We start from the raw sequence: 12,593 nt of genomic DNA on the forward strand, positions 1-12,593 counted from the left end.
AGGCTCCTTCCTTCCCCACTGCCTCTGTCTGGACTGGTGCCCTGGGAAAGCCCAAACCCTCCTACTCAGGCTACTGAGTATGTGCCAAAGCCCTACAAAGTGCTGGCAAAGGTAAACCTGTCCCTATCCATCAGCTAATCTCTGGAGTAGTGGAAGAGGGAGAGGGGAAGTGATTTCCAGCCTGTTCATGCCCCAAACCTGCAGGGCCCACAGCAGCCCCTAAGGCAGGGACATAGTACCCTCATCATCCATGCCTCCCCCTTCCCTATCCTGCCTCCAGGGCTGCTCCAATATGTAGGCACCCTCCTTTGCTGAGTCATCCCTCTGCCTTGGTTCACTAAAGCTCCTGCAGTCAGGTTCCCTGGACTCTGGTACACAATGCATCCTTAGGGCTTAATCTTTTCCTGCCAGCAGTGTAGTTGGGTGACAGGAGGTGGCTGGGTTATGCAGGGGGCCAGCAGCAGGTCTTCCGACACTGTGTGGGATGGAAGGGACATGCTGCTTTCAGCCACATGGGGAGAGGGAGGGAAAGCAAAGGGGAAATAGAAGAGTTCTACAAAAACACAGGCCATGTCATCACTTCATGCTGCCCTCCCGCCCTTCTCCTCTGCAGCTAGAAGCAGCTCCTGCCCCTTCCCTGCAGCAGTGAGGAATGGCTGCTGCTGATCACATTCTGGTGTGAATGCTGGCAGGAATCTGGGTAGTGGGGTCATGTGACATTGTGTGTGTCTCGCACATGTTGTCTAAAGAAGATGTGGAGCCAGGTACCAGGAGAGGCAGGTCCACACTGGGGTCACCAGAGTTATTCATCTTCATTCAAGGATATTATAATAAGAGTTACTGTGCTGGCTTGATGAGTCACCAAATTTGACTCAGGGAGAGAGTGAAGCTGTTGACACCAGCTATATCAACAGCATAACTGAGGCACCTTTGAACACATTCATTGGCAACTTGCCAAAAAGATTAAAACTGCCCAGTTTTTTGGCAACTTGAAAAAGATTAAATTGTAGATATCGTCTCATGTATTAATATTGTACTTGCTAACATAAAAAACTACCTAAAATATCCATGATTTAGTTTGTGGTTTTTTTAAAGACAGAGACATTTCTTTTTCAAATATCAACACATATATTTAAAGCATCACTTTCTTTTATAAAACCTTCACAATCATTTTTCTACTTCTGAAAAAACGTTGCTGAAGGACAGTAAAACTCACCTTAATTTCTCTCTGTGGAGATCATAGATTTTATACAGGACGATCAGTAAGGCAATTGATGTCACAATAATCAAGAATGCCAAGAATATAATCAGAGCTTGAGAATTGTCTATCAACAAAATCATGGAGTGAGCACATTAATAAGGTATTTTGAACAAACAATTAGAGTTAGAATACCAATTTACTAATTTTATATCATATTTGTGTGTGTTGTTTGATGTAGAAGGTCCGGTAAGAATTTCAAATTTATTTTGCGAAATATAACTTAATTTTTTGTTTTGTTTTTGAAAAAATGTAAATAAAAGTTTCTGCTGGAAAGAGGGGGATGGGGAATGGGAGAGAAAGGGGGAGAAATGAAAAACAAAATACTTTCCTTAAAATAAGCATTTTATTTTCTCATTAAATGTTCATCAAAAACAAAACATATTGACCAAAATTAAAATTTTCCATTACAATTACTGTTTGTCCCACAGCTGTTTTATATTCAGAAATATTTCTATAAACTGTGGGACAATACTCATAGGACATTGCAAGTGAAATGGTTTAGTACAGTGCTGTCTTGGACATAGGAAAAACCTGTAGGATGATTTAGCTTGTTTAGTGTGACCACACTGAACAATTAGTGCTTTAATCCATGCAATACAACTTTATTCAATTACATAGGGTTCAGTTCTTTAGTAGAGACAAGACCATTCCAACACAAATAATTTAATTCTACACCTACTTAAATTCCTACCACAATTTGATTTGTATAAGCTATTCTTCACCTACTTAATAAAAACGGGGATGGGTCTGAGACTAAGCCAGAGTCAAACACACTGGAATTTTGTGGAATTTTGGAACCAGAGCTGAAATTTGTACCTATCTCTGTATAAAATCATAAGGTAATGGTGGTGGTACAGGCTAGCTTCTGCATTCCACCACACAGAGGGGAGCATTGTAATCCCATATTATACAAACCAATGAATCATCTTCCATTAGATCAATTGATTTTCTCTGTGAGGAATGAATAAAACATATATAAAAATAATTTGTATTTTATGTAAGGTTATAGTTTCTGACACTGTTACACTAGAGAATGGGAGTGGCAACTGGGAATGTTGTCAGGGAATTCTACAGGTAAAAGAAGAGTGATTATGTGACCCTAGTGGTAAATTTGTTTTCTGTAGCATGTGTATCTCTGCTTGCGGTGTAATTGCTGCTTAACTAAAATATCCTGTGTGGTCTGTTTAGTTTGGGGACTATGTGCTGACTGTGGGTGCTGAACCTAGCATCCTGCTAGGCAAGGTTGAGAGCTGAGAACATCTAATTGAGTCCTAAGCCCATTAGCACCCATCAGTCCTTAACCAAGGGCTACTCAAAAAGACCAGGGCTATTAAAAAAATCCTGCTCCTAAGCAATGCGAGAAGCTAGCAAACAGGAACAGTTACCAGGGAGACTTGAGAGAATGATCCCCAGGTGAATGATAAGTTTGCTGTCTGTAGTATATGTGCCTGTGTTTCTGTGTTCTTGCTGCTTGACTGAAACATACTGCTGTGGTCTGTTTGGTTGGGGGATTCTGTGGTGACCATGTGTGCAATGAGCCTAGTGACCCCGTAGACAAAGCTGACTGTGGCTAACAGAGGAGTTTTGCAAGATAGTTAAGAGGAGAAAGTGGGGGAGGAGATAGACACACTTAACATTCTGTAAACTTAAAGCCAAAAAAACTCTGATAAAACAAAACTGCAACAATGGAACCACCTTCAGGAGTAAAAAGATAATACAGAGAAAAATCCAGAGTGGGGATTATCCAATATAATGCATGTAGTGCAGCATGTATGACTACCTGCCTTATGGGCAGGGTGTGTATTTGTGCATTCAGTGCACAGAGCTGCTGGCTCTCAGACACCATGTACGGGCTTTGGAGAACAAAGTGACTAAACTGTTTTATTTTATTTTATTTTATTTTATTTTGCCAGACAAATGTTGCATGCTCATGTTTTGATATATCTGGATGCTTTTTTTAATGGAAAATTAAGAAAGACTAGAAAGAGACCTTAAAGGAAGTAAGTTTTAAAAAAACAAAACACTTTTGTTTGGTGTGTAAGGAATGATGTACTGAAAGAAGAGACTGCTTAGATAGGCTGCTTAAATATACAGGGATTTAAAGACAAAGTTTTACAAAGAGTAAAAAAATGAAATACAGGCAGTCCCCGGGTTACGTACAAGATAGGGACTGTAGGTTTGTTCTTAAGTTGAATCTGTATGTAAGTCAGAACTGGCATCCAGATTCAGCCGCTGCTGAAACTGACCGCCAGTTCTGACTTACATACAGAATCAACTTAAGAACCCCAAGCGTCCCCAAGTCAGCTGCTGCTGAAACTGATCAGCAGCTGATTCCAGGAAGCCCGGGGCAGAGGAACTCTGCCTCCAGCTTCTTGTAGTCAGCGCTGGTCAGTTTCAGCAGCGGCTAAATCAGGACGCCTGGGGCAGAGCAGCTGGGTGCTGCTGGGTTGCTCTAGTAGCGCCGCTCCTCGGCACTACTGGACCAACCCAGCAGCACCCCATCTGCTCTGCCCCAGGCGTCCTGATTCAGCTGCTGCTGAAACTGACCAGCAGCGGCTGAATCAGGACCAGAGCAGCTGGGGTGCTCCTGGGTTGGACCAGTAGCGCCCAGAGTGGCGCTGCGGGACCAACCGGCAGCACCCCAGATACTTTGCCACAGGCGTCCGGAGAAAAGCTTAGTCTGCTGGGGGGGGGGGCGTACTAGCTGCGCCCCCCCCCCCAGCAGACCAGAAAGACATGGGCGGCGGACCGAGACACACCACGGTCCCGCCGCCTGGGTCCTCCGCGGCTTTGCTCCCCATCTCCCTGGTCTGCTGGAGACCAGCAGACCAGGGAGACGGGGAGCAAAGCCTCTGAGGACGCCGGCAGCGGGACAGCTGTGGGGCGTCTGGGCTGTCCTGCTGCCGGCTTCCCCCGCAGCTTTGCAAAGCCTCGGGGAAGCCGGCAGCGGAGCCGCCCAGGCGCGCCTGGGGTGCCGAGCTGCCCGAACCCCCCCCCCCCTCGGCTTTGCAAAGCCGCGGGGAAGCCGGCAGCAGAGCAGTCCAGGCGCGCCTGGGCTGCCTCGCTGCCCGAGCCCCCCCGCGGCTTGGCAAAGCCGAGGGGGGGGCTCGGGCAGCGGGGCACCCCAGGCGCGCCTGGACTGCTCCGCTGCCGTCTTCCCCGCGGCTTTGCAAAGCCGAGGGAGGGGCTCGGGCAGCGGGGCAGCCCAGGCGCACCTGGACTGCTCCGCTGTCGGCTTCCCCGCGGCTTTGCAAAGCCGAGGGGGGGCTCGGGCACGGGGCACCCCAGGCGCGCCTGGACTGCTCCGCTGCCGGCTTCCCCGCAGCTTTGCAAAGCCGAGGGGGGGCTCGGGCACGGGGCACCCCAGGCGCGCCTGGACTGCTCCGCTGCCGGCTTCCCCGCGGCTTTGCAAAGCCGAGGGAGGGGCTCAGGCAGCGGGGCAGCCCAGGCGCACCTGGACTGCTCCGCTGCCGGCTTCCCTGTGGCTTTGCAAAGCCGCGGGGGGGCGGGTGGAGGACCCGGGCAGCCCAGGCGCCCCTGGGCTGCCCGAGCCCCTCCGCGGCTTTGCTCTGCGTCTTCCTGGTCTGCAGACCAGGGAGATGCAGAGAAAGCCCCAGAGTACACGGGCGGCAGGACCGCGAGGTCCCGCAGTCCGTGTACTCTGGGGCAGCCCCGTTCGTATCTGCGGATCCGACATAAGTCGGATCCGCGTAAGTTGGGGACTGCCTGTACAACTTTAAACACAAAAGGCTAATTAAATAAAAGAGGAAAATATAAAGAAAGTCTGAAATGGGGCAAAAAGGCTTGTGGAGGAAAACACAGCAGTTATTTCATGGTAGAAATAAAGAAAGCACATGGCAAAAACATTAGCTAGAGAGTCTGTTTAAAGTAGAGAAAACAGCAAGAGAGAAAGAACCTTTTTTGTAGATAAGAAGAACATAGAGCTGTGTAAAAGAAGGTAAGTACAGAAAGTACTCTGACAGACAGACAGCAGCGCAGAGGGGCAAGTGGCTCTGAGGAGTCCAATATGTGCAGGCAGCCAATATGAAATCTGGTTTCCGGCATGTACTGGCTCTTGCCTGACCCTACACTCCATGAAGCTTCCTCTCTACTAGAGGCAGCAGCATGGGGAGTGGAAAGAGCAAGTGCCTCCACAGGATACAGAGATACTGGGGAAGAGGACGACTGCATGTAGTCAAAAGGATTAACTGACTTACCACACCTAGTGTAAAGGAGAGAAAACAGCAAGAGAGAGAAAGAACCTTCTTAGTAAGTAAGCAGAACACAGAGCTGGGCAAAAGGGGGAAAGTACAGAAAACACGAACAAGCAATACAAAGATCCTTTTCTTTTGTTAGGAAGCAGCACAGAGAACTGTGTAAAAGAGGGCAAGCACAGAAAACACCAGCCAAAAATTATAGAAAAGAGTAAAAAAAGAAGGAAAAATTGAAATAAATTTTAAAAAGCAAAAGGCTTTTAAATGAAAATATAAAGGACGGTTGAGAAAGGGCAAAGAGGACTTTTAGGGTGCGTCTACATAGCACCCGAAACTCAAAATAAGATACGCAATTTGCGCTATACAAATGACGTATCTTATTTGAAGTCTATTTCAAAATAAGTTATTCCATCATTTGGCACTGTCTACACTGCGCCAAATTTCAAAATAAAGCACAATTTTGAGCCATCCCTCACTCCTCGTAGAATGAGGTTTACATGGATGGAGAAATAGCACGTCTGCTATATTTCGAAATAGTGGGCGCATTCAAAAGACAGGAGGTAGCTATTTCAGAATACTGGACATATCCCAAAATAACTGTGCTGGATAGGCATACCCTTAGAGGAAAACAGAAGTTATTTTAAGACAGTATAAGAAAGCACACTGCATAAAAAATAACGTGAGAACCTTTATAAAGCAGAGAAAACAAGTGGCAGAAAGATTTTTTGTTAGGTCGATAAAGGAGAGATCTAAGGATTGAAAGGAAAAGTTTGGAAAAAGAGTTAAAGATGAAATGCATTTTAAAAAGCAAAAGGCAAATTAAATAACAGATGAAAATGTAAAGGAAGGTGGAAGAGGAGCTGTAAAAGGAAAAACAAAAGTTATTTTAAGGCAAGGTGAAAAAGCACATGGCAAAAAATTATCTAAAGACCCCATGTAAAGTAGGGATGTTAAACATCAATTAATTTAACGATTGCAAGGGGAGCCCATTTAAAAATAACTCTCATTTTACCACAGCAATCAGAGGCTGCTCCGCAGCCGCAGCCCCTGTCAGAGGAGAGGCTAGCTCCCTGTGGACACAGGCTATGCTGGCATCCCACGGAGCAGCCTCTGTCCACAGTGAGCCCAGGCCTGCCATGGACAGATGCTGCTCTGCGGCAGCAGCCCCTGTCTGTGGGGAGCTCAAACTCCTCACGGACAAAGGCTGCATTGACATCCCATGGAGCAGGCTCCCCTGTCCTCCTCCCTGTGCTGCTGCCTCTTTTATAGAGAGACAGCAGCGCGGGGGGACAATATGCACAGGCAGACGGCTTGAAAGCTGGCTTCCAGCATGTACTAACTCCCACCTTCCCCCCTATTTTCCGTACTGCTGCCTCTCTATCAAAGGCAGCAATGTGGAGGTTGGAGAGAGCAGGTAGCTCCATGGGATACAGAGGCAACAGGGTGGGAGAGAGGAGAGGAGAGGAGTATGTGTAGTCAAAATGATTAACTGATAGGCCCAGGCTCGCTAGTTAATCATGTAGTCGACTACACATTGATAGCTCGCGTGTAAAGTAAAGAAACCAACAAGAGAAAGAAAGAATCTTCTTTCTAAATTAGCACAACACAGAGCTGTGTGTAAGAAGGAAAGTACAAAAAATACCAACAAACAATACAAAGATCTTTTTTTTTGTAAGCAGAACAGAGAGCTGCATAAAAGATAGAAAGCACTGAAAGCAATAGCAAAAAAGTTTGAAAAAGAGTAAAAAAGAATGACAAATTGAAATAAATTTTAAAAAGCAAAAGTGTAATTAAATAAATTAGGAAAATATAAAGAAATGTTAGAGAGGGCAAAGAGGGATTTTAGAAGAAAACAGGAGTTATTTTAAGATGAGTTGTAAGAAAGCACACAGCAGAAAAATTAGCTTGAGAGCCTGTGCAAAGTAGAGAAAAGTTGAGAAATTGTTTTGTAAGGTTGATTAAGGAGAGAGTCGGATTTAAAGGAAAAGTTTGAAAAAAGAACAAATGAAGTAAATTTTAAAAAGCAAAAGGCTAACTAAATAACAGGAAAATGTAAAGGAAAATGTAGAGAAGAGCTTTTAGAGGAAAAACAGGAGTTCATTTAAGGTAGGGTGAAAAAGCACACGGCGAGCATGTGTAAAATAGAGAAAACAGCATGAGAGAAAAAGAACCTTCTTTGTAAGTAAGCAGAACATATCTATGTATGGGTACATCTAAATTACATCCCTTTTTCAATAAAGGGATGTAAATTAGATGTATTGAAATTGTAAATGAAGCTGGGATTTGAATTTCCTGGGCTTCATTTTCATAATAGTGGCCACGGCTTTTTTCCAAAAACCCACTTTTCGAAAAGAAGCTGTGGTTAAAACAGGGCATTTTGAACAGGAATGCCTCATTTCAAAAGATCCTATAAATCCAGTCTTAGCCACGGCTTTTTTTCGAAAAGCCGCTTTTCAAAAAAAAAAGCCGCAGCCAGCATTATGTAAATGAAGAGCAGGAAAGTCAAATCCTGGCTTCATTTACAATTTCGATACATATAGTTTAGATGTACACTATAAGACAGAAAGTACAGAAAACATTAGCAACAAATAGAGATCCTTTTTTGTTAGTGAGAGATGCGAGTATAGAATTCTGCCTGGAAGAGATGGAGAAAGAGAGAAACAGAGAATTCACCTTTTCAAATCTTCTATTTTTCAAAGCGCAAAAGATAGACACTCCATCACATGGCTGAGAGAAAGAGAGTGTCTTTTTTGTTAGTGAGAGTGAAAGTATAGAAAGGAGTAGGGATAGCTATGTAAGTGGTTGCTGGTCTTGGGAGCTAGTCCTGCCTCTCCCTCCAACCAATCAGAAACTGTTCTAAGTCTCTCCTCCCCTCACTTTCCAATACCTCTGTATTATATTTATCTAAAGAAACAGTATACCATTTAACACTTTTACATGTGTTGCAATATAAAATGATCATACAGAAACACCCCCATGATTAAAACCACAAGACCTTACTAACAGAAATTTTTTAAAAGCACCAAATTGTTTTTTCCCCTGTGTTTTTAATGAAAATACTGTGAAGCTGTAGCAAAAGCAGCCCATGAATTAGAGATCAGAAGGTTTTAAAACTTTTGTAAAGAATCTATACAAAACACAGGTTAACTTAATTGTGTTAGTCCCCTCCCATTTTTTTAACTATGGATATGTATTTTGTTTAATTTAGCTTTGCAAAGAAGTGAATGTTATTTGCAATACCAATTAAAAGAAGCTAAATTATTTTGTAAACCACTGGATAATAGAGAAGTTTGTCCCCCTTTTAACAAATACAAGTGATATTAAGTTTTGTAGAAAAGTAAGCATTTTAAAAGGCAAACCAATTTGAAGAGACCTTTCTCCACTGCCTTGTCCTCCATTTAACACCTTTAACATTTAACGTTTCAAAAAAAAAAAGCACACAAAAACATCTCATAGTAAAAACCACAAACCCATAGTAACAGCCACTTGACAAATGTGTCAAAAAGCTTTCTCATCATGTTTTAGACTAACACTGGTTATTTTTTAGTGAGGACCATCTGAAGCTGAAGCAAAAGAAGCCCGTGAATTAGGGATCAGAGGACAAATGTTAGATGATCAGATCATAATATGAAATCTCTAGGCTTGAGATTTCTTAAAAGATTTTCTGAAGTAAAACTTGTGAAAAGAAATTTTACAAAGCAGCTTTTTGTAAAAGAGGGAATACAAGAGAAAAGTATTTTCCCACTTCTTTAACTGTTTAAAGGCATCGCTTTTGCATGAAGACTTTAGATTTATACAAAAGCTGATTCAACTCTTTTTACCATAGATTTTTGTTTGTTTGTTTTCTTTTGCTCGGCAAAGAGGTGAATATTAAAAGGAGCTATATATTCTTCCCCTTATTCTGTAAATTGGTGGATAAGAGATAATCTGTTTCTCCCCACTACACTTTCTTCTTGAGAGTGCTTTTTAAATAAACCAGAGGAAAGCTATAAGAGAGAAATTTGTTTTTCCCATCACATATTATTCTTTCTAATGCTTTTTAAATGAATAATTATGTAGCAATATGACCCGACTCCCCAACCCCTGTTTACAGGCATATCAACAGTGAAACCCTTTTATAACATTATTCTTAGTATCTGCTATCCCTAGTCAATATAACAAAACAAACTTTCTCTTCTTTCATAACCATACCCCTTACTAAACCTAGCCAAACAAGCCTTCAGTTTTTAAAACTCCTTTCTTTAATGCCTCTCTTGCTAGTCTTTCATATTTTTCTATTAAAATAAACCAAACATGTCAAAACACAAGCATGTGAAATTCCCCCAACCAAAAACAGACAAATAACTTGTAAAAAATGCAAAATGGCTGAGAGTGACAAACTCATACATGACTGGAACCATGGACAGAGGGCGGGACTTTCATCCAAAAAAGGGGCATGGAAATCTGTCTAAAAGTACATGGTGATGAATGCTATCAAGGTGTTTGTTACTATTGTCTCAGTGCACTGGTGGCCTTCCCAAATATCTCACAATACATTTTTTTCCAGAAAGTGCACCACAAACTATGGGATTGATACTCACAGGACAAGTGAAATGGTTTAGGACAGTGCTATTGTGGACATAGGAAAAAGCTATAAACGTTTTTAACATGATTCAGCTTGATCAGTGTGAACACAGTGAACGATTAGTGCTTTAACTAGTGTAATACAACTGGATTCAATTACATATGTTTCGGTTCTTTAGTGCAGACAAGACTGCAGTGTCTTGGTCACATTCCACCTTAAGTCATTGCATTTTACCTGCCTAAATTCCTGCTATAATTTGATTTGTATAATCTACTCTTCAGTTATTTATTTAATAAAAAGGTTGGTGGATCTGAGACAAAGCCCCAGATTCAAACAGACTTGAATTTTGTGGAATTTTGGATCCAAAACTGAATTTTATGTCTTGAACCTCTCTCTTAAATAAAATGATGGTATAATGCTAATGGTGCAAGTTAGCTTCTGTACTCCATCACACAGATGGGAACCATGATCTTATACTGTACAGACCTTTAAATCATTTTTCATTACTTCAATTGATTTTCTCTATGAAGAATTAATAAAGCATATGTTTACACTGGGTAAAACATTGTATATGATCCTGCCATGTGCTGAATACCTCTTGTAGAGTGCTGAGAGCCCTCAACTCATTAAACTCAAAAAGAAGTTACGGAAATGGGTCTTGTATACTGGTGTTTTAAAAATAAGCATGTACATTAAGCAAATACTTAAGTCACATGATTAGTCAGTGCAACTTTTTATGTGACTAATCTAAACATTATGACAACAGAAGAGTTTAAAAGGCTTACTAACATTGTGTGCCATCTCAATGACTCTTCAACAAGTCTGTAAATAAAACATTGACTAGTCCATTGAAAATATTTACTTACATTTTGTCGTTGCTGTAGTTTTGTCAGACTCCCCAGCAAAATCTCCATTGTGCATGAAAATCTGAGATACAATAAATGAACACATTCAAATTATTTGTACTAAGCAAAAATACTTCCAGAAAATTAAAATTTTGATTTCCAAGGATCTGTGCAGATATACACTAGTTTAGGATCTGTCCTCCAATCTTTTTCAGCTCTTGAACATGGCTGCCACTAACATAAGGCAGTGTGTTGCAATATAAACTATTTAAAAATCTTTATGCTGATATAGAACCAGCATTTGCACTATACAAAAGAAAGTAGATGTGAAATATATAATGAAACAATACAGTTGGTTATTCAATAACTGTGACAAGTATATTTTATTAAAAATTGTCCTTTAATAGTGCAATATTTTCATGGAATTTTGTGCATATAAAGTACAAAATGTTAATTTGCAATCTCCAATTTGGAATCTCTTCACATGTTCTCAGAGAAAATTTCAAAAGTGCAACTTCCATAAAGGATTCACTCTGCCAAATTTTCTAGCATCTCCCGACAGAGTGTATAAAACTATGTAGACAAGTGAGATAACCTACACAAGAACTTAATTTAGTGACAATTAAAGTTGCATCAGGACCCAGTCTACCAAGTCAAAACCTGAAAATGGAAGCGGAGATTTCAAGAATTTTCTTTGTATCTAAATACTTGACAAATAAGTTCTCTCAGTAGTCACCTTTTCTGAAAGGACTGCTATTTCTGCTTGTGCACAATACACCTGAACATTTCATCCTCGGTGTCTAGGTGGACTCTCTGGACTAAGGGTATGTTTATATTGCACACTAGACCCAGGTCTGACTGAGCCAAAGTCCCCTTACAACCACATGCAAATCATTCTTATTGGGGTCAGCAAGCACTCAGAACATGGATCCAAGGGCCCTGCTTTGCTTGCAGAATAACGGACACGTTCTTTTGGGGAGCCCTGTATACCTGTATAAGGGCTCCTCTGAAATAGGAGGCTTTCCACCATTTGGCCCCATCTACAGTCTTCTGGAAAAGCAATTGGAAAAAGCTACAGTGTAGACATAGACAATGTGAGAAACCGAAGAACATCAAAAGTCCCAAAGTTCCTGAGTTTTGGAGCTGGAAAAAGAACCGTCATTTGGGCAGGATGTGTGTATGTATATAATAAGGAGATGAGCGGCAGCAAATGCAGCATTGGGGAAAAGATAGGAAAGCTTATTAAGCCCCAAAATCCTCATGAAAATCTGGTTAAACCAAGAAATTAGGAAACTGCTCCTTTTATCCTATTAAAGGGGTATCAGAGTTGTCAGTCGGATAGTGAATCTACGAAGCCACAATCAGTTCTATCATTTACTGAGGACAGAAACGGAATGGAAAGATATGACTGAGTTGAGTGATTTTTCTGTTTCTCCCTGTAGGCAGTCAACAGACAGACAGCCTAGAGTGAGGTGGGATGACTTGTGTTTCTCTGTTTAGGGATCATTCTCCTTCTATTTCAAGGTTATTGCAAATTCTCATTTTGAATGCTTAGAAAGAAAGTAGTTTGTTGTATTGCAATCTTTCACTAAGCCCTAGTCTACACAAGGACCTTAGTTTGAAATAACTCCCACAGGTTCGAATTTGTAAGTGGTGTGTCCACACTACCAAACCTGTTGTTTTGGAATAATGGGCCATGGGAGTTAAAC

The 12,593-nt window shown here is 41.8% G+C and overlaps 1 protein-coding gene across 1 annotated transcript in view; it reads right to left on the reverse strand.

The window, feature by feature from the left end:
- LOC102450126 (protein tyrosine phosphatase receptor type C) overlaps window positions 1-12,593 on the reverse strand; it is a 73,902-nt gene that overhangs the window by 32,462 nt on the left and 28,847 nt on the right. Inside the window, exons 8-9 of the mRNA XM_089780564.1 lie at window positions 10,906-10,966; window positions 1,217-1,325 (exon numbers count right to left, since the gene is read on the reverse strand). Of these exons, the coding sequence (XP_089636690.1) occupies window positions 1,217-1,325; window positions 10,906-10,966 (170 nt within the window). The remainder of the gene's footprint in view (window positions 1-1,216; window positions 1,326-10,905; window positions 10,967-12,593) is intronic.

The sequence above is a fragment of the Pelodiscus sinensis genome, chromosome 9 (assembly GCF_052426305.1).
Source record: "Pelodiscus sinensis isolate ZL-2025 chromosome 9, ASM5242630v1, whole genome shotgun sequence".
NCBI classification, from domain to species: Eukaryota; Metazoa; Chordata; order Testudines; family Trionychidae; genus Pelodiscus; species Pelodiscus sinensis.